Here is a 23,949-nt window from a genome sequence, read left to right as displayed (position 1 = left end):
TGGCCGACCCCAGAAGTGACTGTATTTTGGATAATAACTAACCAATCCAATTAGAGCCTATTCCTGGAGGCACTTTAATATGAGACATAATGATTATACTGCAATTAGTAGCAACAGTAGAAGCTGACACTAGTCACAGTAGAAAGACAGATAAATAGAAGCAAAGTCAGAAGGAGGTGACCAGAAAAGGGAGCAGTAGGTTCAGTGTCTGAAGGGAATGCCATTTACTAGAGTTGCCAATGAGTCACCAAAATGAAAACAGGGCCAACAGAGTTACTGCTCTTCCAGTTGAAGAGGCATGACTGGTGTTACAGAAGTTTTCACATGGTACCACAGATCCTCAGGAGGGCCGTGGGGTGAAGGGAAAAGGAGGAGGAAGTGTAATGGGGCAGAAGAGGGAAAAGGTGGCCAGAGTTCAGCCTCCCAACCTTCACTTGAATCAGTGCAGTTCAATTTTTATATTTTATAAATACTGATTTCACATGAAAGTGGTTTCCACTGCTTGGCAGGAGGGAGGTAAAAGGCAGGGAGTGTGGACTGAGGAAACACCTTGTTAGCTCTCAGAAACTGTTTCATCACAATTGCAGAGACAGACTATGTTGGCCTTCCTTCCCTTCCCAAGAATCCAAACAATCAACCTCCGTCACCTGAGGCAACCTGAGCACACCTCCCTGTCTTAAAACCACAACAGGTGGAACTAATATTCTTTGCCATTTTGTACCCCAATAAAACTCTACGTAAAAACAGTTTACTGTCATTAACTATATTTAAATAAAATCTGCTGGGTGAGAAAGATTTTAGTAAGTACGAAGATTTACTGATCCAGAGTATACATACTGATCCCAAACATACTTACTGATTAAAAACTGCTGTTAAATCACTGCTTGATATAACTCTAGTTTTACCTTCTCTCCTTTCTAATTTAAAAAGTGGGAGGAGACTACAAATAAAACTCATCTTTAATGTATCCTTTACTTTTCTCAGTGATAGATATTCCCCACTGTTCAAAAGTTTAAGCCAACCTGACAAAAACTGTTTTAAAGAAAAAACTCTATATATGTTTCAGCTCTTCCCATTTTTTCCCAGGATTATCCTAACTTATCCTTTTCTCTATGTTCATCTACTTCCTCTCACATCTACATTTCAAGTCTCAATTATCTTTAAAATGCACACAAGCAAAGAAATAAAAACATTCCCTCCAACACATATAACCCTCAAACTATCAGACCCCTTCTTTCTATCCACTTTTCCATCTCCCACCCCACACTCCCTTCCATCCAGTGGCCTGTATTTCTCACTTGTAAACTGCAATACCCTTCCTACTGTTCCCCTTCCCATCTTCTGACCCCTTCCCCAGTCTTCACAATGAACCACACAAGCTTCTCAAAATACAGACTTGCTCATGTCACAGCTACAGATTTGATTACTGTGACAAGAACAAATGTAATTAAAGTTTGGTCTATGCTCTCAATAACCAAAGAGCATATTTTAGGCCTATGAAAATTTATAAAAATTTGGGAATAGACTATGAGTAACTGGTGAAATCATTTATGGGACAGGAATTGCAAAGATAGGTAAACTCTCAGCATCCACGTAAGTGACTGCTAAGGAATAAAGACAAACTTTAAATCAGTGATAACAACTGACATTCTTTTATTACCCACTGCTAAAGCTTACTACTGTTGTGATATATTTTATTCATCTAGACCTGTGTTATATAATGCAGTGGCCACTAGCCACATAGCTCTTGAAATAACCAGTCCAAATTGAAATGTGCTGAAAGTCTAAAACACATCATGTTTCTGATTTCAAAAATTTAGCACAAAACAATGTAAAATGTCATCAATAATTTTTATGCTGATTATGTGTTGAAAGACATTTTGCATATATGGGATTAAATAAATTGTATTATTAAAATTAATTTCACCTGATTTTTTTCCATATGGCTACTACAAAATTTTACATTACATACATGACACAAATTACATTTCCATTGGACAGTGTTGATCTAATCACTGATTTATTCAGGGCTGGCTTATAATTTCACTTTCATCCATTTCAGCAAATTCAGCTGTGTCAGCAAAAAGGAAAACAAGAAACTCAGACTTAAAGCTAAATTTCCTCTAAGTTTTTCAAAACTACAAAAGATGGCAAGAGACCTGATCAGAAGCTTTCCAAGCTAATGTTTTAATACATCACAGCAGACTTTCTCTTTCCTTTGATTTTTTCACATAAGATATCAGAAGACAATAATATGAAGATTAAAAAAAAAAAAAACACTTAGAAAAAAAGGCACATTTACAATTCTGTCAAGGAAACCTATGGGAAATTTACGAAGGCTATAGCAAAGATAGATTCGAGGAGAGAAAGAATTCATCTAGTTTAGCTCAAAACTAGACTCTTTAATTATCTTATAATCCTCAGAACACCCTATGACTTAGATTCTATACCCTTTCTTTCACTGCTAAGAATACTAGCTCAGAGATATGAAAGTAATTTGCCCACAGCCATACAGCTAGTAAGTGACATGGTCAGGATTCAGTTTCAAATCTGACTCCAAAGGCCAAGTTTTTAGAAGAAAATCTAATAAAGGACACAAATTAATGTTTCAAACAATATTTCTTCAAAAGAAAAAGGCTGAATTAAACACTGCATTGCTCCACAAAACTTAATTAAAACACTCTTCAACAGCTCTACTTAATCCAATCAATATTATACACTAGACTAGGCAACTTGATTAAACAAGAAAACTCCCAAGATAGAGGCTATGAGAGGCCTTACCTTTGGAGAGTTAAATTTTTTTCCTACTCTATACTTCTCAGAGCTACTGTAATCATATGAATTTAAAAGACACCAAGAACTTCACCTACCCGGAGAAATACTACAGTTTTTTATGTCCTAATCATTTAAAAAAAAAAAAAAAAGGCGGGGGAGGGACTACTAGGAATTTTTCAATAAATCATGATTTTGAAAACTTAATATTCATTTTTCACTGCAAATCAAGACAGTCTTACTCAAACCTGAAAGAGTCACACAACTAATTTTTATGGACCCAAATTACTCCTTAGTAAGTTAGAAATTGAAGCAAACACAATTAAGCAGATTTACCTCGTAACTTAAAAGTTAACAACCACATCTTAAGTTGCACTATCTGCCCATGTTAACACTAGCATAATGTGCCAAAAAAATTATTTCATTATCTAGCCCCTCTACATTCTAAAGAAAGAATTCTTTGGGGGAAAAAAACCCTTAATTTCTGAACATAGTATAATTTGGTAAAAATTTCATCCAGAAAATGATCCATGTAAGGGACTTAATACAGAAAGCAAGAAACTCAGCCCAGTCAAAATCAAATTAAGAGATCTGGTCCTTTCTTTGTTCTATTTCATATTGCCAGCAGCACTTTGAGCAGCTGCTGTGAGAAATCCTCTCACAGCATTATCCTTATTAAAGCCATGCATGGAATAGTTTTAGTTTAAGTTCTATAATTCCTGAGTAAACTTGGAACCATTAACCTCTGTGTCTGAACTTCCCCATCTATTAAATGAGGGCAGCAAACTATAACACATAAGCCTTCTGCCTTAGACTCTGCATTTAGGGAAACTGAGGCTACAATAGTGACCAATTCCTCCTTTTCCTTCAATACAGCTCAGCCATCACCTTCTCAGAAACCACCTTTCTCCTGCAATCTGAAAATCGTTCTATTCTTGTTTCTCTAGCATCCAAGCATTTAGTTGCACATTATGTCTCCCAACTAAAGTGTGGATTCTTTGACATGAGGGAGTTCTCTTATCTTTGTATTCCTGGTGACTATCACAGTGTCTGATTCACTTTCAGAGCTCCATATACGTTTGGCTACACAAATAATCTAACCTTATTCCATCTTCAATGGTAACAAATCTCTGGAAGACAACTGAATTTAAAACTCTATTTAATCTCAAATACAGTGACAGCAATTACACAAAAATTTTAAGTAACTACAGAGATCTTATCAAACTGGCAAACTCTACAATTTAAATATAATGGTTGATTAAGACTGAGAATATGCTTTGCTTGTTTTTCAAACCAGGCCACTGGACCCACTCAGTCACATTAACCATCTAGCCAAAACAACAGAAATCAGTCCACTGGCCAAAGAATTAGATGGTCCATGGCATATGCTGTGAGATACCACTAAAGTAAAGGGGTCCTACTATTTCAAATTGCTTATTTATTATGTGGCACCGTATTTGACCTACATGAACCACACAAAAGCCAGTTAAAAGAGAGATAATATGTCTAAAGATAGAGCAATGTCAAGAAACCAAATGACTTTTTAAACCAATCAACAGGATAACAAACTAAACATTTAGATAGTACCAAAATGTCTTACATCTATAATAAATTCTTAAGATTTAAAATGTAACTTTAGACAACCAATACCTCTGACCATTTACAAAAGTTCACTCAAAATGAATCAAAGCGCTAAACACATGCACATACTCATAGAAGAAAACACAGGAATAAATCTTCATGACCTCAGGTTAGGCAATGACCTCTTAGATATGACACCAAGCACACAAGCAACAAAAGAAAAAAATAAATAATTGGACTTCATCAAAACTAAAAACCTTCCTGCCATAAAATACACCAAGAAAGTAAAAAGATAACCTACAAAACGGGAGAAAACTTTCACATATCATATATTTGATAAGTGACTTGTATCTAAAATACATGAACAACTCTAACTCAATGAGAAAAAGAAACAATTTTAAAATGCACAAAGGATCTGAATAGAAGTTCTCTAAAGAAAATATACAAATGGCCAAAAGGCATATATGGAAAGATACTCAACATCAGTAGCTACCAGGGAAATGCAAACCATAATGGGATACCACTTCATACTATCAGAATGGCTATAATCAAAAAGATAAAAAGTATTGGCAAGGATGTTAAAAAACCAGAATCCTCATACTCTGCTGGTACAGTCATTTTGGAAAATACTTTAGCAGTTACCAAATGATCTAGCAATTCTACTCCTAGGTATGTATGTATATGTCCACATAAAAACTTGTACACAAATATTCATAGCAGCATTATTCCTAACAGCCATAAGTGGGAAACAATCCAAATTTATATTAACTAATGAACACACAAATAAAATGTAGTATGTCCATGCAATAGAATTATAATTTGGCAATAAAAAGAAGTGAAGTCCTAATACATGCTATAACATGGATAAACCTTAAATACATGATGCTATATGAAAGCTGCCAGTCCTAAGAGACTACATGTCGTACGGTTCCATTTATATGAAATGTCCAGAAAGCATGTCAGTGGCTGCCTAGTGCTGAAGTTGGAAGGGAAATGGAGAATGGCTGTAAAGGGTACGGGGTTTCTTTTTGGAGTGGTGAAAATGTTCTAAAATTGATAGCAGCAATGATAACACAACTGTGAATATACTAAAAATCACTTCGTACCCTTTAAATGGGTGAACTGTATGGTATATGAATTACATCTCAAAGTTGTGTTAAAAAAAGATAATTAGATGTAACATTTCTTGGAAGAATGTTAACAACCAACTATAAATCCATATGTCTTCAAAATCTAAATGCCAAATCACTCACTGCCCTTGGTAAATACAGAAATGCTCATTAAGAAGTAAAAAGGGATAGAGTAGGGGGATTAGCAATCAGACACTACACTGACATCAGAGTTTGAATACTTAAAAACTGGATACTTTATTTTAGCATCCTATTATATGGAATCACGAAAATTTCCCCTGAAATTTGAGAAGTTATGCAGCTAAAAGAGCTACGTGCCCCAATATTAACGCACTAAAATATACAGACATAAAAAGAAAAAGGTTGATCACAAAGAAAAGGAAAATATTTGGTCATATGTCTGTTCAACTGACCAGTGAGTTCAAATGACCACTAATGAATGAGCCACTGAATTCATATCCTAGGGATGGGAGAACCTCCCTTATTTTCAGTACACTCTCATGAAATTTTTCCACAAAAAAAAAGTTTGCTTTATCATACATAGTGGTTCTCTACCAAGATTAATGAGTTTTCTGTCATTCTCCTTTAATATATTAAATATTGAAATAGCAAAACAATTACCACTAAATGCAGCAAGCAGAGACCTATGAACAAATTTTAAAAGGTCTCAGTATTTTGGTCATATTATAGGTAGTCAACTTTTACATGTAGTTTTTCCATCTCAGAGCAAAATGTATGTTTCATAGAACATTTTCTTATGAAAGGAATTCTGGCTAAACAAATAACCTATTCTTGTTAACTTCGTGGTTAAGCTCTTCAGACCAGCAGTTAAAATCACAGCACCACCAAAGCCAAGCATTCTCTACAACAATATATGCAAGGGGATAAAATGTTCATAGTTTCAACTGTGACACCAGGGACTCATTTTCTGCTAGCTTCCCATGACTTCAAAAAGCAATCATAATGAAAATTTGACAATGAATATATGTATGTTCATGTATAACTGAAAAGTTGTGCTCTACACTAGAATTTGACACAATGTAAAATGACTATAACTCAATTTTTTAAAAAAGCAATCATAATGGTAACTTTAAAAACTGTTAAGACTAGAGAAATGCAAATCAAAACTAGAATTATATATCACCTCACACCAGTCAGAATGGCCATCATTAAAAAATCCACAAACAATAAATGCTGGAGAGGGTATGGAGAAAAGGGGACCCTCCTACACTGTTGGTGGGAATGTAGTTTGGTGCAGCCACTATGGAAAATAGTATGGAGATTCCTCAAAAAACTAAAAATAGACCTATCATATGATCCAGCAATCCCACTCCTCAACAAATAACCAGAGGAAACTAATTCAAAAAGATACATGCACCCCAATGTTCATAGCAGTATTGGTTACAATAGCCAAGAAATGGAAGCAACCTAAATGTCCATTGACAGATGACTGGATAAAGATGTGGTATGTATATAATAAAATACTACTCAGCTGTAAAAAAGAATAAAATAAAGCCATTTGCAGCAACATGGATGGACTTAGAGATTATCATACTAAGTAAGCCAGAAAGACAAATACCATATGATATCACTTATATGTAGAATCTAAAAAAATTAGACAAATGAGCTTATCTACAAAAGAGACTCACAGACACAGAAAACAAACATGCTTACTGTGCAGAAAAGGGAGGGGGAAATTGGGAGTTTGGGATTTGCAGATACTACCTACTATACATAAAATAGACAACAAGGTCCTATGGTATAGCACAAGGAACAAGATATATTCAATATCTTGCAGTAACCTATAATGAAAAAGAATATATATATAACTGAGTCACCATGCTGTACACCAGAAAGGAACACAATATTGTAAATCAACCTATACTTCAATTTAAAAAAAGACTAATAGACTCAAATATAATAAAAAACCACTGGATATCCTTTTCAAAAATAACCAATATTAAACAATCAAGTGCACAACTTTCCAACATTTAAACAAAACTTTCATCAAAAGTGATTTGTCATAAAAATAAAATGAGCTTTCATTATTACTCTCAGTTCAAGTTGTGATATATAATAGCCTCTAAAATTTCCAAGCTTTGTAAGACAACCAGTAATTTCTATGTTTTGTTTTCGTTGCTATTTCTGTTAATACCAAAAAGTTTAAAAGTTAATAAAAATTAGAGTCTGCTTTAGAAAATACAGGCACAATTTAGGGATGAAATAAAGAAGAATAAATAATCACATGTTACAACCAAAGATAATGTTGCACCATTATTTATTTCCTTTATCTGTTATTTTAAGAGCTTCCTATCTTTGTTTTATCAAACGCTGAACTCCTGGAACTATAACAAATGTAAAAAAAACCCAACAACAACAAATAAATACCGAAGGTAGAAAAATTAAGCAGTTTGCCTAAGATCACCTAGTTAGGTAGAGAAGCAAACCTATGTTGCCTGGTTCCAGAGCTACCCATCTTACCTACTCCACCAGACAAATTGAAGACAAACCTCCCTAAACTTCATTAACTCCTTCCTCTGAAGAACACAGAAATGTCTGTCGGCAATATATATAGTCCATAGAACATTTTCTTATGCTCTCAAGTCTAAATGGTTGTTAAGTTCCCCTGAGATTCAAATATAAACATTCCTATAAAAAATTTTTTAATCAAGTAGAAAAGGCATGTAACACATCTTTGATGCTTAGAGAATACATTAATTTACATTTTTACAATACACTACTTACTTGTAAGCAATGCACTTAAATTTATGACTATTTGAGATGCCAAAAGTTAGGCAAGCTAGGCCATAAATAAAACCACAAGACTAGGTAAATCAACCTAAAACAAGCATCAGCAGCTTCAGGAAAACTGCTAAATGGTAGAAAAATACATTAGGATACCAGCCCCTGCCATGATTGGCCAATGTTCCTGATGCTCTTTTCCTGCCACCTACTAACTTCCATATATATTCCAAATCACTACACGTGGATTCCCACAGATAAAATGACTGCCAGTAGCAAGTACAAACTCCGCTTTTGCTTATGTGAAAGTGGGAACTTCCAGCATTTGTTGTGTATATATTGTTTCTATCATAAGCATTGTTTTAACTAAGCGTGATAAGCAAAAATCTTTAATAACTTCATATACTAAATCAGTTGCGCTCAAATGTCTAATTTTTTCTTCTATTATCAATCAAGTTAAATTATCAGTGTATGACTATCACAAATCCCTTCTTCCTAGTTCGATCTCACCAATACTCAAAACGCACACTTTATAATATACACCTATCCCTGGCTTTATTTAAGAGGTTCCACTATTTTTGCTGATATGCAAAAAAATTCAGCAATTAATTCATCTGTACTCTGTGAAATAAATAGAAGAGTTTCTTTTAAAGAAAAGAAAAAGCATCAAGTTGGTAATGTTGATGTACTCACAATTACATTCTAAAAACAAGTTTAAAACCCATTATTACACTATTTTTAAAAAATCTGAAACAAGTAGAGATTAGGAGCAGTTGCAACACGAGGTCTGGCAATTTGGGAAGCTGGGCAAGCTAACATATTTACTCTAAGGACATTCATTAGGTATTTGGGAGCTATTGTGCATAAAACATGAAGGACTTTCTAAACTAACATACTTCATTTCTTTTGCAAAAACACAGATTAAGAATAGAGATTTTCAATAAGGGTGCCAAGATAATTCAAAGGGGAAAGAACAGTCTGTTCAACAAATGGTGCTGGAACAACTGGATATTCATTCAAAAGAATGAAGTTTGACCTTACTTCACTCTATACAAAAATTAATTCAAAATGAATCATAAACTTAAATGTAAGAGCTAAAACTATAAAACTAAGAAAACACAGGGGTAAATCTTCACTACCTCAGATTTGGCAAAGGATTCTTAGATACAATATCAATATACAAGGCACAAAATACAGGTAATTTAGACCTAATCAGAACTTAGAACTTTCGTGCTTCAAAGGACATTAACAAGAAGTAAAAAGATAACTGACAAACTGGGAGAAAATATGTGTGAATCATATCTGGACAAAGGACTTATATCCATAATACATAAAAACTTCTTTCAACTCAATGATAAAAAGACAAATAACCCAATTTTAAAATAAGCAAAAGATCTGAATAGACATTTCTCCAAAGATGATTTTCAAATGACCAATAAGCAAGTAAACATACATTTAACATCATAGTCATCTGCGGAATGCAAATCAAAACCAAAATGAGATACTTCACACCCACTAGAATGGTTAGAACTATAAACAGGTAACAACAATTGTTGACCGGGATGTAGAGAAAGTGGAACCCTCATACACCACTAGCAGGAATATAAAATGGTGCAGTCACTTTGGAAAAGGGTCTGGCAGTTCCTCAAATGATTCAATGTAGTTACCATTAAGACCCAGAGACTACGCTGAGGTGCATTCCCAAGAGAAATTAAAACAAGTGTTCAAACAAAAACTTGTATACTGATGTTTATAGCAGTATTATTCAAAATAGTCAACTGGTGGAAACAACCCAAGTACATCAACTGATCAATAGGCATTACTACTTCTTAAAAGCACCCAAAGCCAAATGCTAGAGAGAAGGAAATTATTGGACTGCTCTCTGTATACATGTAGTATACAAGGACTTCTTGTGGTATTTCTTGCACTGGGAATGGGAACAGGGTCTCCAACACCAGTCTACAATATCAAGTTAGAAGCTAAAGGCCAGTACAGGCTGCCTTTTCTCTTGCAGTTCAAGAGCAGCTCTAGTAAGGGACTGGAATTCTAGAAAATTACCTCAGAAGCCCTGGTCAGATGATTCCCACTCCAGTGCTTCATGATTAAGATAATTTGCCTCTTTTCTCATATCTTTCCACGGTTATTCCCACTACAACTACCTGCCTTTTCCCTGTGCTCTTAGTTTACATTTCTGCAAAAGACAGCTCAGTTAACTATTACTGTTCTAGTTGGGGCAAAATTTCAGACCAAGCGAACTTATCTGATCAGCCCAAAGGCTGGCTCTGCTGGGCCAGGTGCCTTCAATAAGATCAGTCACTAAGGCCAGCATACCAAGGGTCACACAATAAAGGACATGACCACCCAAATGTAAGCAATCACTTAAGGGTGCTCCCTCCATAGATGCTGGGGCTCAGACCATAGCATCCTAGAACATGAACCCTCTTCTCTGAGACAATCAGACTCAATCCCAATATCCAATAGATTAAAACATGAGAGAATTTATGCATTCACAAAATGGTACAAAAATGTAACGATTAGAGTTTCAAAGTAGAAACTCTGAGAGGTTAGCTCTTGGCATCTCTAATGCTTGAATTCCTTCAAGTGCTGGGAACTCCATACCAAAAAAGCATTGTCAGGCTCTTCTAATAGTTTCAAATTTATGTTAGGACAAAAATCTAGTTTCAAGTAAACTCTGCCTATTAGCCTTATTTTTTTCCCCTGAAGCAAGAACACATTTATTCAGACAACCAACTAAGAACCCTTCAAGTATCCGAATATCTCAGACTTCCCTTTAGCCTTCTGTAGACAAAACCCACTGAGTAAATTTGTATTTTGCTTCCTAGGACTTGATTCAGACCACTGTCATTCTGACCCCTTAGATATAACCTATCTTTTTCAAACCACTCTTCAAATACGCACTTGGAATTGAAGACAACAACCATGAGAAAGAGAACAAAATATTACAGATTCATTTTTAAGAACTGGTCACTAACTTCATTAGTCTAATATAATATTTTTCAGGAACTATAAAATACTATGATTCCTATTAAGAAAATATCCAACAAGTTTCTTGGATCTGCATTCAACACTACTAAATATTAACTGTACTCCAAAAAAAAACTTTTTGGGGAGCAATATCAGCAAAAGAACAGTTTACAGTCAGAATTTTTCAGAATCACCATCATCTCTATTATAATTACTGTTAAAGCCATGGGACCAAAATACAATCATGTGCAAATATTAGTTTTGTCATACAGCATTTGTGAGACGTACCTCACCTACACTAGCAGCCTCCCACTGTACCTACCTGAGAGCTTTCACTGGCCGTAGGAGACATCCAACCTAGACAAAAGGTTTTCAGATACCCAAGAGTGTTCATCCATAGCACCCTGACACTCTACCCTAAAGAAGACTGTCTTCAAAAACAATCACAGATGTGTTTTAAGGGATAGTTCGAACCCTGATAAGATTAACAAATTGGTAACTCAGTTGCACCAGCTTGGACTAAAAGGACAGACATTTCAAATTGAAAAGAGATTTCTGGGCTCCCAATTTTCAATGGGAAGGAAGTAGACTGAAAATACAACTCAGTTACAAACTGGGGTAATTTATAGAAAAGGAAGACTTCTCAGGGGGTGGAGCCAAAAACAGAAGAAAATAAAATATTAAAGACTTTCAAGGTAGTAGAATTGGGTCTTGGTCAAGGAACACTCGTTGCCCGCAAAGCAAGGGATCCTGACTAATAAGCCTGGCTGGATTTCAGAGGTTTGCTATATGGTACAGAAACTGCTACACACCTCCCACACCTCTCTTATTTGGATGGAAGTTCTAATGAGGTTATCCTGTACCTGTCTTACCATTTTATGCTGAGTTAATCTTTTCAATTCCTAGACCTATATCAAGAGAGACACAGCTCCTTCCATCAAGTGAAGTCGAATCCTCCTCACTCCTTTTTTTAATCTGGGCTGGTTTTGTGGCTTGTTTTGACTAACAGGAAGTAGCAAAAGTGAAATGACTCAAGAAGCCTTGCGGCTTTCACTCTTGTCCTCTTGGAGCACTGCTGCCATCAGGTAAAAAAGCCCAGGCTATTCCTAGAAGAAAGGCCACATGAAAGAACCAACTGCTGCCCCTACCAACAGCCCCACGTAATTGCCAGATATTTGAGGCTAACTTAAACCACCCAGCACTACCCAGTCAAACTGCTAGATGTTTGAAGCCACATGAGTTGACTCCAGACAGTAACATTTAAAAACAAACTGCCCAGCTAAATCTAGCTCAAATAGCAGAATACTGAGAAAATAATTGTTGTTTTAAGCCACTACATTTTGGGATTACAGTCGTCCCTTGGTAGAAGCAGGGGATTGGTGCCAGCAGCCCTCTCGGATACCAAAATCTGCAGATGCTCTAGTCCCTTATATAAACTGGTGTAGTGCCCTCCGTATCTGTGGATTTTACATATTTGTACATAGCAATAGATAACTAAGACAGATGTAAATAAAATAATGATGCATCTCAATTTGATGAAATAAAACCAGTAGCTCGATAAGCACCTTTAAGAAAAAACAACCTGAGGAAGAGTAGAAATTCATGCAATTGACATGAACATAAAATACCATAGACCATAAATTACTACCTCTGTGTTCTAGATGGATGCTGAAAGATAGTTTGCATCCTTTCCTAGCGCTATCCAACCTCCAGTCTTAAATTTCAAATGGGTAAGGGATGAGTGATGTCTATTTACTGTAAATGAAAACAAAATGGATAAAATCCTTGAATTATGGGCCTCTTTTTAATGACAAAGTCTTCAACATTCAACTTCAAATAAACTTTTAGAATACCACTGATATTACCACAACTAAAAAAATAATATAAATGAGGACACTGAATTGAAGGCCATTTTAACAAGATTATTTCAATAAAGTAGAATTAATTTTTGAGGCCAAAATAAAATGGACAATGTACTCAATTTTAATATAGCGGTTTTTTTTATTAGGAAGGAAACGTGTGTTAACAAATCACTCGAACTCACGCAACCTGGGTCTAGTCTGGCAGGGTGAGCTAGGACAAAGCACTTAATTCTTTTTCACTTTGATTCCTCAACAATGATCCACCTAACAGCTACTACTAGCACTCTAGAAGATTCAAAGAGAACATGAGCTTCACCTAATTAATAAGCTAAGAATAATGTGGTTAGCTATAATTACAGTTTCTTGAATTATTATTAATAATATTTATTATTATCTAATTAAAGCCACCATGCACTGAGCACTTATACATACGCTAAATCTATGTTCCCCTAAAGATTAACAATCCTATGGAGAAGGTATTATTACTCTATTTTACATAATAATAAACTGAGTTATAGAAAGGCTAAATAACTTTCCAAGGTCTCACAGCTGGTCAGTGACAAAGCCACAATCAAATGCAGGTTTGTTGTTTTAAAGTCCTGGTCCACAACTTTCAAATATGAGACGAGTGTCTGAAGTCCAAGTTCCAAATACAAAACAAGAATTTTACTGTCAGAAATGTAAATGGAGGCATATACTGGGCCATCCGAAATGAACCACGAATCAGGTGATCTAACTTCTAATGTAAATTCTACCCTACCTACAGCTGTATGTAAGACAATGGGCAAGTTAGCAAATTAGCTAGCAATGGAAATCAGTTTTTAATCAAGAAGAAATTAGGATGGTCGCCAAATGTGAAATACATATTTGAAAACATGAACTTTACTTTTAAATATTGGAACATTTTAAATATTGAAAATAAGAACAGATTTGAAAAGAAGGATAATGATAAGATAACACAAAGATGAATTAGAAACTGTTTTTATTTAAGTAGAGAGGACCAGAAATGCTATTTCAAAAATCGCATTTACATAGAAGGAAACCAATAGTAGAAAGAACAGTCTACAAATGTAAATCTTTACTTTGAGAAGAGGAAGGGGAGCTGAACTTAAATGGAAAGATAAAAGGTCAGATACGCCGTGCGGAGAGTCGCCGAAAATAGGGAAAGCTCATAAACAGGAAACGTGTACAACCAAGACTTCTTTAGGCCTAAATTATCCATCCTTTGAAGCATTTTATGAACCTAAATAATCACTGTCCTCTGAGTGCATCCACTTATAAAGAACAAAAAAGGTTTATAATTTTATGCTACAATGAATGAGTATTTAAACCTACTTTTGGGTTTAGAATTACTACAGCAACCTTATATGCAGAAGAAGTGTCACGGCAACATTAGATGTCACAAAACAGCAGTTATGTCTTGCTCTTACAAGAGAACCAGATATAAAAAATGATCCAGGAAATGAAATGACCAAATAGAAAATAGCCAAACTGTCAGATACTGAATAAAACAGCATCAATGAATTACCTGAATTAACTTATAAGTTCTTAATGCTACACCTTCAAAATATTCTAAAATAACACCTATCTGGCAAGTTATGAAATGTCTCTTTAGAATGTCTATGATTTAAGAATCATCTAATTCTCCACAAGATGGAATGATGGAATACTAAATACTAAACTTATGGGGGAAAAAAAAATTCTCCAAGTACAATCATCTCATCTTTAAAGTTTCAGGCCAGTTGTATGGAATTTTCTTAAGTGACATTAGAGGCAAAGGAATAGCTGACTGAGTCTATTCATTTCTACAGTCAGTCAAGCTGTCAGTAACAACCAGAATCATTTCATTAACATAACCCTCCAAGAAATATCAGAAGAGGGATACTTTTCCTCTTCCAGGATTCTTAATAAGAGAGAAAACCAGGAGTAAAAAAGAAGAGATGTAAACTCAACAAGCCAGGAGTGAAATTTGTGTGACCACAAATTACGTATCCAGGGGAATATCCAGAGGAAATTAAACAACCAACTTCAACCAACAGTCGGATACAAACGACACGTGCAAAGCAACTGAGCTCATTAAGAAACCTGGAGTGGTACTTTTAAAAAGATATTTATATGTTGTATTAATTTAAGTGCAGATAATGAACATCTCAGCCGCCTTCGTTTGCCCATTTCTATGCCAAGACCTTTCGAAGCTGGGTTGATAAAGGTCGCCTCCAAGAAGGAAAGGCGCTCATGTGGGAAATGGTATCCTCATACAGCCCAGAGAACCGCTGACGCACCAGGAGCTTGGAAAATATCCCGTCGCTTACATTGCTAATAGCAGTTAGGTAGGAAAATGATCGTCCACGTGCACTATTGTTTTCCAGGTGTGTTCACTTATATTTAACTTATGCTTTGATATCACTACCTTCAATCACAGACAAATGGTGGGGAGAAGGGATGGCAGCGCCGCTGGTGGTATCTGGGTGCAACACAAGTTTAAAAAACAAAAACACCACCTTTTTTTTTTTTAATTGCAGCGTACTGGGGGCCCTCACCTCTCCTCCGTACCTCTGCCATCACCCCCGCGCGGCTCTCCGCTGCCGCCGCCGCCTCGGGTCCCCATAACAACCCCCCCCCCCGGCAGGGTGAGCCCCCCCTTCGCCGCGTCCCGGTCCGCGTCCCGGCCCGGCCCGCCACACTTGCCAGACAGGTGACAACTCCACCTTCTCGGGGCTCTCACTCTACCCGCTCCCGAGAGGCTGGCCGGGAACCCCCAGCCCCGGGCCAGGGCACGACCCTCTCCAGTCAGGGACTTGGCGAAAGGCGGCCGGGGAGCTGAGGAGGTTCCACTCCGACCTCCAAACGAGTGACGCGGGGGCCGAGGCGCGACCCCCAAAAGGAGTGCGGCGGCCCCGACCTCTGTCTAGGCGGCTGAGGGGGGCCGAGTGGCGGGCGCAGTGGGCGCGAAGGAACTTGTCCGTTTAAACAAACAACGACGCACCACGGCAGCGGGAGATACCGGGGACCACGCTCACCTTGAAGGGGTTGTTGAGATCCGGGTCGGCAAACGGGTTACTGTCAAAATCCGACATCTCGCGCTCGGCGTCACCCACCCGACCCAGGCGCAGAGAGAGAGACGAGGCGAGGCCGCCGCCCCCCTGCGCGCTCACGTCGCCGCCGCCGCCGCCGCCGAACAGATCCGGGTGCCGCTCGTGAGGCCACCCAGCCAGCCGTGCCACTGAGCATGCCCGGTGCGCCGGGCTCCCGGCCGCCCGCGCCGCTCTTGGTTCGCCGCCCCGTTCCTTCGCGCCGGGATCCAGCGTTCCGGGCTTTGGCTACGACCAAGTAGGAACTAGGGGCGGAGGGAGCTGGGAGCAGAGAGCGTCGGTGAGGCCCGACCGAGATTCTGCATCTAGACGGGCCGAGTTGTCTAATCGACTTAAAGGCGGCCGGCCCCTTTTTGGCTGAGCGTAGTCTAGGGAAGAGGTGGCACTTTGTGGGCAACAAAGACGTAGGCTGACCCCACTGCCCCAGGTTGGGAATGCAGCTTGGGACGCAGGCTGCACACCTAGGAAAGGAATGGCTGCTTAACCCGGCGGAGAGGCGCGGGAAACTGGAGAAGCTCCTCACGAGTCTCCAAAGATCACGCCCGCGAGGCCTTATCCTAGCTAATGAATTTGGCACACCTGGGAATCCCAGCTTCCCGTCTTCCGGTTTTTCAGACTCTAGGTAGCTGCTAAATCCCGGAAACCAGCATTGGCGTTGCGGATCCCGACTGGCTCCACGTAGGTTTGGGGAAAAGAGATTCTGTATCAGTGTCCAGCCGTTGCCATCATCCTCCAGAATCTGCAAAATGGCTACTTCCCCGGAAATGATCGCAGAGGGTGCACAGGTGCAGAGATCAAGACCCTTAAGTTAATGCTAGTGGATGACGGAAAGATGCTATTTTTGTTTTCTTTCTAACATTTGGAGCAAAATACACACCTCTGATTTTTTCCTATTCACTACCCAACACCAGAGATGACCAAAAATGAGTATGTGTAAGGAACTTATTTGTACCTCTCATTGCCCCACCCCTGAACTCAGTTAGAGGGCATCTCTTTCCTCCCTCTCTTCCTCTTGCTCTAACGGCAAAACACTTAGCAGATAAAACGACAAAAAGCCAGAATTATTTTCACTTGGTAGGTCTAATTCACTCAGAATTGGAAGGAACTAGAGTTAGTCTTCTTGGCCTTTTTGCATTATACAAAGTCACCTGGGAATAGTTTCTCCTCACTGTGAAAACACTAGCTACAGATGATAGACAAAAAACCACATTTGCTGTAATCTCTCTTTGAGGGGTTCCAGAATGGAATATATGACAAAGAAGCTGCTTCTAGGCAGCTGACTCGGAGTGTCAACTAATAAGACACAGCACGCGGGAATAATCATGGCAGAGCTGCAAGACTGGGGATGTGAAAAAGAGCAATCTATTGTGCTCACCCTCCTATCCTCAGCAGCTGCCAGGAATCTAGTTTATAGCTCAGAGCTCAAAACGTGGCAGGTTCAAATCCCACTTCTGATACTACTTGTGCTACCCACTTCACCTCTCTAAGTCTGTAACGGGTTTTTTAAGAATTAAATAAGATACAGAAAAGTGTCTTGGATGTATTTAGTGCCTAACAAATAGCGTTGAATGTTCAAAAGTGCCAAGGGGGCGCAGTCCGTTGTTCTTAGGTGTTTTTCTTCATCTCTTCTGAGCTTGATTGCCTGATGGGTTTCTCTCACCACTTTGGCCCTGACTCCCTCCACCTGTCCTCCAAATGGCTCAAAATAATCAGCTTCTATTTATTATGCATCTACTAGGTTCCAAGACAATGAGGATCAGCTGAGCCTGCATTGCAGGATGGAAAGTTCCCACTATGCTGTTTTTGGCTAATGATATTAGCACTTAATGCAAAGATTTACATACTTCACTGTTACAGAATCACTTGGAATATTTGTAAGGATGCAGACACCCACTTCTCCATATCTCCTAACCCTGAGATTTGGCTTTACAGGATCTAAGGTAGGGGGCCCTGGACTTGCATTTTTAATTTTATTTTAAAATGTCTTTATATAGGAATACATTCTTTTATATAAATGCATTAATGGATTCATAGCATATACTATGCTACGAATAGCTTTAAAAAGGTTTAAACCTTTAAAAAAAAATTTTCTTGTTTTCTTTTCTCACTTCACTTAACCTAGTACGTTCCTTTCAATATTACAATATTGTATACATACAAGCACATAATACGTCTCACACAAATGTATACAAACATATAATACATATTCATACAGACATGCTTTTATATAATCATACAGAGTTTTGGCATTGTCTTGAAAAACGGGATCATACTTTTTTTTTCCTGCAACTTGTTTTTCTCACTCAGTGGCGAAGTTTCTCAGTGAGATGTGCATTGGCAAAGAGACAGTCTAAGGTTTCTTACCCTAGTACACCACATAAATACTATCACTTTTTATGTGTAGCATGACTATAAAGGTGAAAAAGATTGGGAAGTATAACCTAATGGAAATCTCTCTGAATCAACAGCTATGTGTCTAATTTTCTTTTTAACAGTTACAAAATCAGCATAGTTAAAGGACCCCAGGTGATTCTGATAGAGGTGATGTGCTGACCACACCTCAAGAACACTGATATAAGGACATGCAGACACACGGTCCACAGGTGAGCTTGTTAATTACCTTTCATGAAACTTGGAATTACAGGACACAAGAACTGAAAGGACCTTTAGCCTCTCTCATGACCAAAGAAGAAACTGAATTTGGACAGTTTATGTCATTTGCCTCAGTCACAAAGGAAGTGGTTAGAGGAACTAAGAACAGAACTCGGGTCTCTTAACTCACATTTCAGACATTAAATTGATAGGTTTGGTTGGTAATATTTCATATAGGAAGAAGAAATGCTATGTACAAGGTAGAGAGAGTGCATTACAGAAGGCTTCATCTGTTGGAGTAGTTCATTTTCTAGGAGCTGCCTCCTAAATTTCATAAAAGAATGAAGAATCAAAACCAGTTTCTAGACCCAGCTCTACCATAAACCAGCTGTGTGTCCTTGATCATAGCAGTTCACCTCTCTGAATTCCACACTAGTCAATCAACAAGTATTTGTTGAGCACCTACCAAGTGGTGAAAAATGTCTTTGATGTTGGAGATGAAGCAGTGAACAAGCTGTAAGGGGAGGGTCTGTTCCCAAGAAACTTCCTAGAAAGCCCAGGACATGGCTAAATGATATCTCGGGTACTTTAAACAGCTTTAACATTCTATTAATCTGTGCCAGTGGCTCAGCCCTCCCTAATTCTGTTTCTTCCTTACCTTAGGGTCTGCCTCACCATCATCATGCTGCTTCTCCCTCCATCTTACTAATTTGTGAATCCGTTGGGCCAGGGCTGTCGTTTGAATTCCATGTTTTCTATACTGGCTAGCTTATGGCTGTTAAGTGTTAAGAAAATGTCAAGTTAGAAATTTACATTTCCTTGGGGGAAGTGTATTGCTCAAGTGTTAGAGCGCATGCTTAGCATGCACGAGGTCCTGGGTTCAATTCCCAATACCTCCATCGAAAAACTAAATAAATAAATAAATGAAACTGATTACCTCCCCCCTGCAAAAAAAAAAAAAAAAAAAGAAAAAGAAAAAAAAGAAAGAAAAGAAATTTACATTTCTTATTTCAAAAGTGTCATTGGACTCTGGGTTCATTAATGGGTTACTAAAATTGAAATCCATCATCTCTCACAGTGGACTCAGTCTCCAGCTATGCTGCTGCTGATACCCACCACACACTAACAGAAGCATAAGTGGCCCTCTGTTCTGCCACTGGCTACACTTCCAGGAGGGATCTGAGGAGATAAAGGCACCATATGGTAGGCCAAATAATGGTCCTCCAAAGATGTTCACACTCTAATCCCTGGTACCTGTGAATGTGTCACCTTACATGGCAAAAGGGACTTTGTAGATATGATGAAGACTAAGAACTTTGAGGTGGGAGAGTATCCTGCATTATCCAGATGAGCCCAGTGGAATCATGTGAGCCCTTAAAAGTGGAAGGGAAGGCAGAAGAGTTGCTGGGTTTGAATACAGAGGAAGGGGTTCAGGAGCCAAGGCATGAGAGTGACTTTTAGAAACTGGGAATAACCCCCAACCTGACAGCCAACAAGGAAATGGAAGCATGAGTCCTAAAGCCATGAGGATACATTCTGCCAACAGCCTAAACAAGCAAAGAAACAATTCTCCCTGAGAGTCCAAAAAGTAACCCAGCCCTGTTGGCAACTTGATTATAGCCCTTGAGACCCATAGACAGATTCATATCACTACCCATTATCTAGCCCAACCAGCTGCCACTAAAGTAATCACCTTTTCCCATGTGATTATATGCTGTTCAAGAGGCAGAATGGTCTGAGTAGCCTTTGGATCATTACATCATAGTGGCATTCTTTTATAATTGATTGGATAGAAGTATTGTGTAGTATGGGAACACAATAAACTTACCAAAAATAAATGTACGTTTTGAGTCTCAGTTTATCTATGACTATACATGCACATAGAGTCCCTGCTGCCAAGAATGTCCTCCTCCCACTCCATTCTCACTTGTCAAGTCCAATCAACCCTTCATGGCCAATTTTGAATAATGAAATCCTTACTGGCAATCCCTAATCCAAACTTGTGTCAGCTTTCCCATAGTATCTAAAATAATTCTGTATCTCTGTTATAGAATTCACAATATACCATCACCTATGGGTATAAAGTTATTAGCACATTTCCAGCATATATGGTAATTCTCAATATTTGGAGTGAATGAATGTATGTGTCTCTGTCCATGATGTGAGCTCCTGAAGGCAGGGAGAAATTTTCATCTTTATATTATTTACAGAGCCTAGCACGGCATCTTGCTCAAAGAAGGTATTCAAGAAATAGTTGTGTTTACAGTTAAGATTCCTTAGCTTAAAAAAGAGATTGCCACTTAACATCTTTGGTCAGAGTAAGCCCAAATATAAAATTAAGAGTAAGCATTTTAGCGGTCAATACAAGCAGAATTGTGCAGCTACTGTGATAAAATCTTCTGGACTGAAAATCTGAATTCTAAACGATGACTTCATAGGAAGACCATGGAAGCATTTCAAATGGTAGAGCCAATGAGATGCAAAAACTAACTGTAGAGCTCGTTTTATTACCTAGAACAGTCTGCATAAGAACATTAGGTGAAATTATCCTCATTTTGCAAGACAGAAAGACATTTTTGCATATATATATACATTAGGTACACACACAACATATATATATATATATATATATATATAACTAAATATCAAGGAGGCATTTACCAGTGATCATATTTAAAATACTTTTTAAAAAAGTAAAATCGTATTATAGTAAAATATATAAATTATGTAGTAAATTATGGTATATAGTATATAATGTATGGTGTGGTAAAGTATGGTATATAATGGATATGGTATATAATATATGTATATAATATATAATAGTATATGATTTATAATGTATATGATATATATGGTATATAATATATAGTATATAGTAAATTATATAGTAGTAAGAAAGTATATAAACATAGCAATATATATAGTTATATATAGCAGTATATGGTAATATATAAATATAGCAAAACAGTAAAATAAGTATTACGTCCTGTGACTACTTTGGATATTCAATCTGTTCCTGTGTGAATAGATAAAAAGAAGACTACTGTTATTTTTATCTAAGTACATTTTCAGAGAACTGATTTTGTTTTTTTCATGAACCATGAATTATATAATCATACTTGATATTACCTAATGTCTATACAATTTCATGAAAGGCCTCAAAGTAAGGACAGTTTGTAATTCTTAGATTGCAAATTAGGCTTAAATTTTCAGGAAACTCCTGAAAGAAAGGAAATAATCACAGCAATCTAATCCATTTTCTGATCTCCTGAAAGAAATACCCCAAATCTTTTTTAGGTCTTTAAGGAAAGAAAGGTTGCTTTCAGGTTCTCCCTTTACTTTAATGCTGAGAATTTTTTTTAAAGAAATCTCTTCTCTTCCTTACCTCATGAGAGGAGAAGGTAGAGATAGCCAAAAAGTCTTGAAGGCCTGGCATATGTCAGGCACTGAGATGCTGGAGGCTCAACAGATGTTTTCTCATATGCAACATACTTCCCGGAGGTATTATCATCTCATACAAATGAGAAAACGGAAACTCAGAGAAGTGAGGTGAATCTGAAAGATATTTTAAGAATCATTTTGAGAAACAGAGGCCTCATATCTGGGGGTTTGTATTGTTTGTCCTGGCATTCTACATTAGGCTTTATTCTGTTGCCTGTATGGAGAAATCCATGTTGATTTTTCTAAAGAAGTAGCATAATCTTGTTGGTTTATTAAGCATGCCTTTGTAATTCATGCTTCCCCAGTGTCTATCAAATGACTGGAGCAAAAGTGACAGAAATGTGGATAACCATATTCATTGTCTCTGTCTGAGAACCCGAGCTCTCACTCCACCCCCACTGAATGATTTCCTCCGTCTGACCAGTCCAAGGATGGTGCAGCTGCCACAGTTGGCTTCCCCCCATTTGTGGCCTCAGGAACTTTGATGGTTCTGTCTGCCTCTTGGCATGGTTTTAGGCTCTAGAGCTGAGAGATGACAATGTTCCTTCCATTAACACCAGTGTCCACCTGCTCAAATCTCATACTCTCTAGAGGTCTTAGCCAAGGCTCTGAGTTCTTCTGATACAACTTCCACAGAGAGGTTCTCATGATTTCAGGTGGTTTTTTTTTTTTTTTTTTGACTATGATCTGATGAATCACAGTTTTTCCTTTTGACCCTCTCTAAATTTTCACAGCCCCTCTCTCATGAAACCTGGCACACATTCTCCTGGGAACTTGGTTACAAGACAATAGAAAGCCACCACAAGGCATTGCAAGCAAACTGTTATTTGATCCCTGACCACAACCATAACCCCTGGACCAACCCTGGGTATCCTGACATTCTCCTACCTTGAAGCAACCTCCCTGGTCAAGGGTTGATTTCAAAGGTCAAAGCATAGAACTGTTCCTATTCTTAGTTCTAAAAGCTGCTTAGTCTGAGAACTGGGCATTAGCTCCAACTTGTCTCATCATTCACTCTTCCAGAAGGTCCAGAAGGGCTCAGGCAAGTATAACTCATGCAAATAATTAGAGATATGCAAAGTAGTCTCTATTACATCATCCCAGGACTGTTTATCTCATATTGACCTATAAGTAAAGAAATTGGAGAGCCTTATCTTTCAACTGTCAATCTCTAATTTCTCCCTTTCTTTGGCTCCTGTGATAGTCCTTCCTGGCAAGTCCTACTCAGAGAATTAGTTGCTCAACCCTCTGTAGAACAAGAGCACTCTGTTTATATCTCCATCATCTATAGATATGATTACTTTGTATTGGTAATATAAGAACTGGGTTCTGCCAAAAGCAGGATCTTGGGTGAAAGGGAGAAGGAACTTGGGTATGAGTAGTTTATTTGGGTGGTATTCCCAGGAAGCCAGAGTGAGGGAGAGGGAAGAATGAGTCAGATAAAGAGAGAAAGCCAATAAAGGAGGGATTAAGAAGTTTGCAAGTGTGGGTATTGGTTGGGATTTTCTCAGGGGCATTCATCATATACACACACACATACACACACACTCACACACAATGCCAGTAGAGTAGCTTCAGGGAAATCCCTGAGGCAATAAAGCTGAGAAACTCAGTGGACACTAGTAATGACAAGCCATCAACATTCATGGTTACTGACTACCATAGCTCAAGCCAGAAGTGGCCAAAAAATGTGATCTGGGGCATCAACCATGTCTATCATACATTTTGATGTATCTCTGTCCCCCTTTAGAT

The 23,949-nt window shown here is 37.9% G+C and overlaps 1 protein-coding gene and 1 long non-coding RNA gene across 4 annotated transcripts in view; one reads left to right on the top strand and one right to left on the bottom strand.

Annotated features, from left to right (window-relative positions):
• SCAMP1 (secretory carrier membrane protein 1) overlaps positions 1-16,226 on the bottom strand; it is a 96,771-nt gene extending 80,545 nt beyond the window's left edge. The window contains exon 1 of one of the 3 annotated variants that reach the window (XM_074360089.1): positions 16,093-16,226. In XM_074360089.1, coding sequence (XP_074216190.1) covers positions 16,093-16,149 — 57 coding nt within the window. In that variant the 5' untranslated portion in view covers positions 16,150-16,226. The remainder of the gene's footprint in view (positions 1-16,092) is intronic. The other 2 variants (XM_074360090.1, XM_074360088.1) reach the window with 2 other exon arrangements.
• A 1,073-nt stretch (positions 16,227-17,299) lies between these two features.
• Positions 17,300-21,387, top strand: LOC123615108 (uncharacterized). Its single transcript, XR_006722648.2, has 3 exons — positions 17,300-18,104; positions 18,660-18,767; positions 19,420-21,387. It is a non-coding gene; the product is annotated as an uncharacterized LOC123615108 (long non-coding RNA).
• Positions 21,388-23,949: the final 2,562 nt, after the last annotated feature.

This window comes from Camelus bactrianus, chromosome 3, assembly GCF_048773025.1.
Source record: "Camelus bactrianus isolate YW-2024 breed Bactrian camel chromosome 3, ASM4877302v1, whole genome shotgun sequence".
NCBI lineage: Eukaryota > Metazoa > Chordata > Mammalia > Artiodactyla > Camelidae > Camelus > Camelus bactrianus.
The sequence above is the reverse complement of the archived record's forward strand: the minus strand, read 5'-3'. Positions and strand labels throughout refer to the sequence as shown.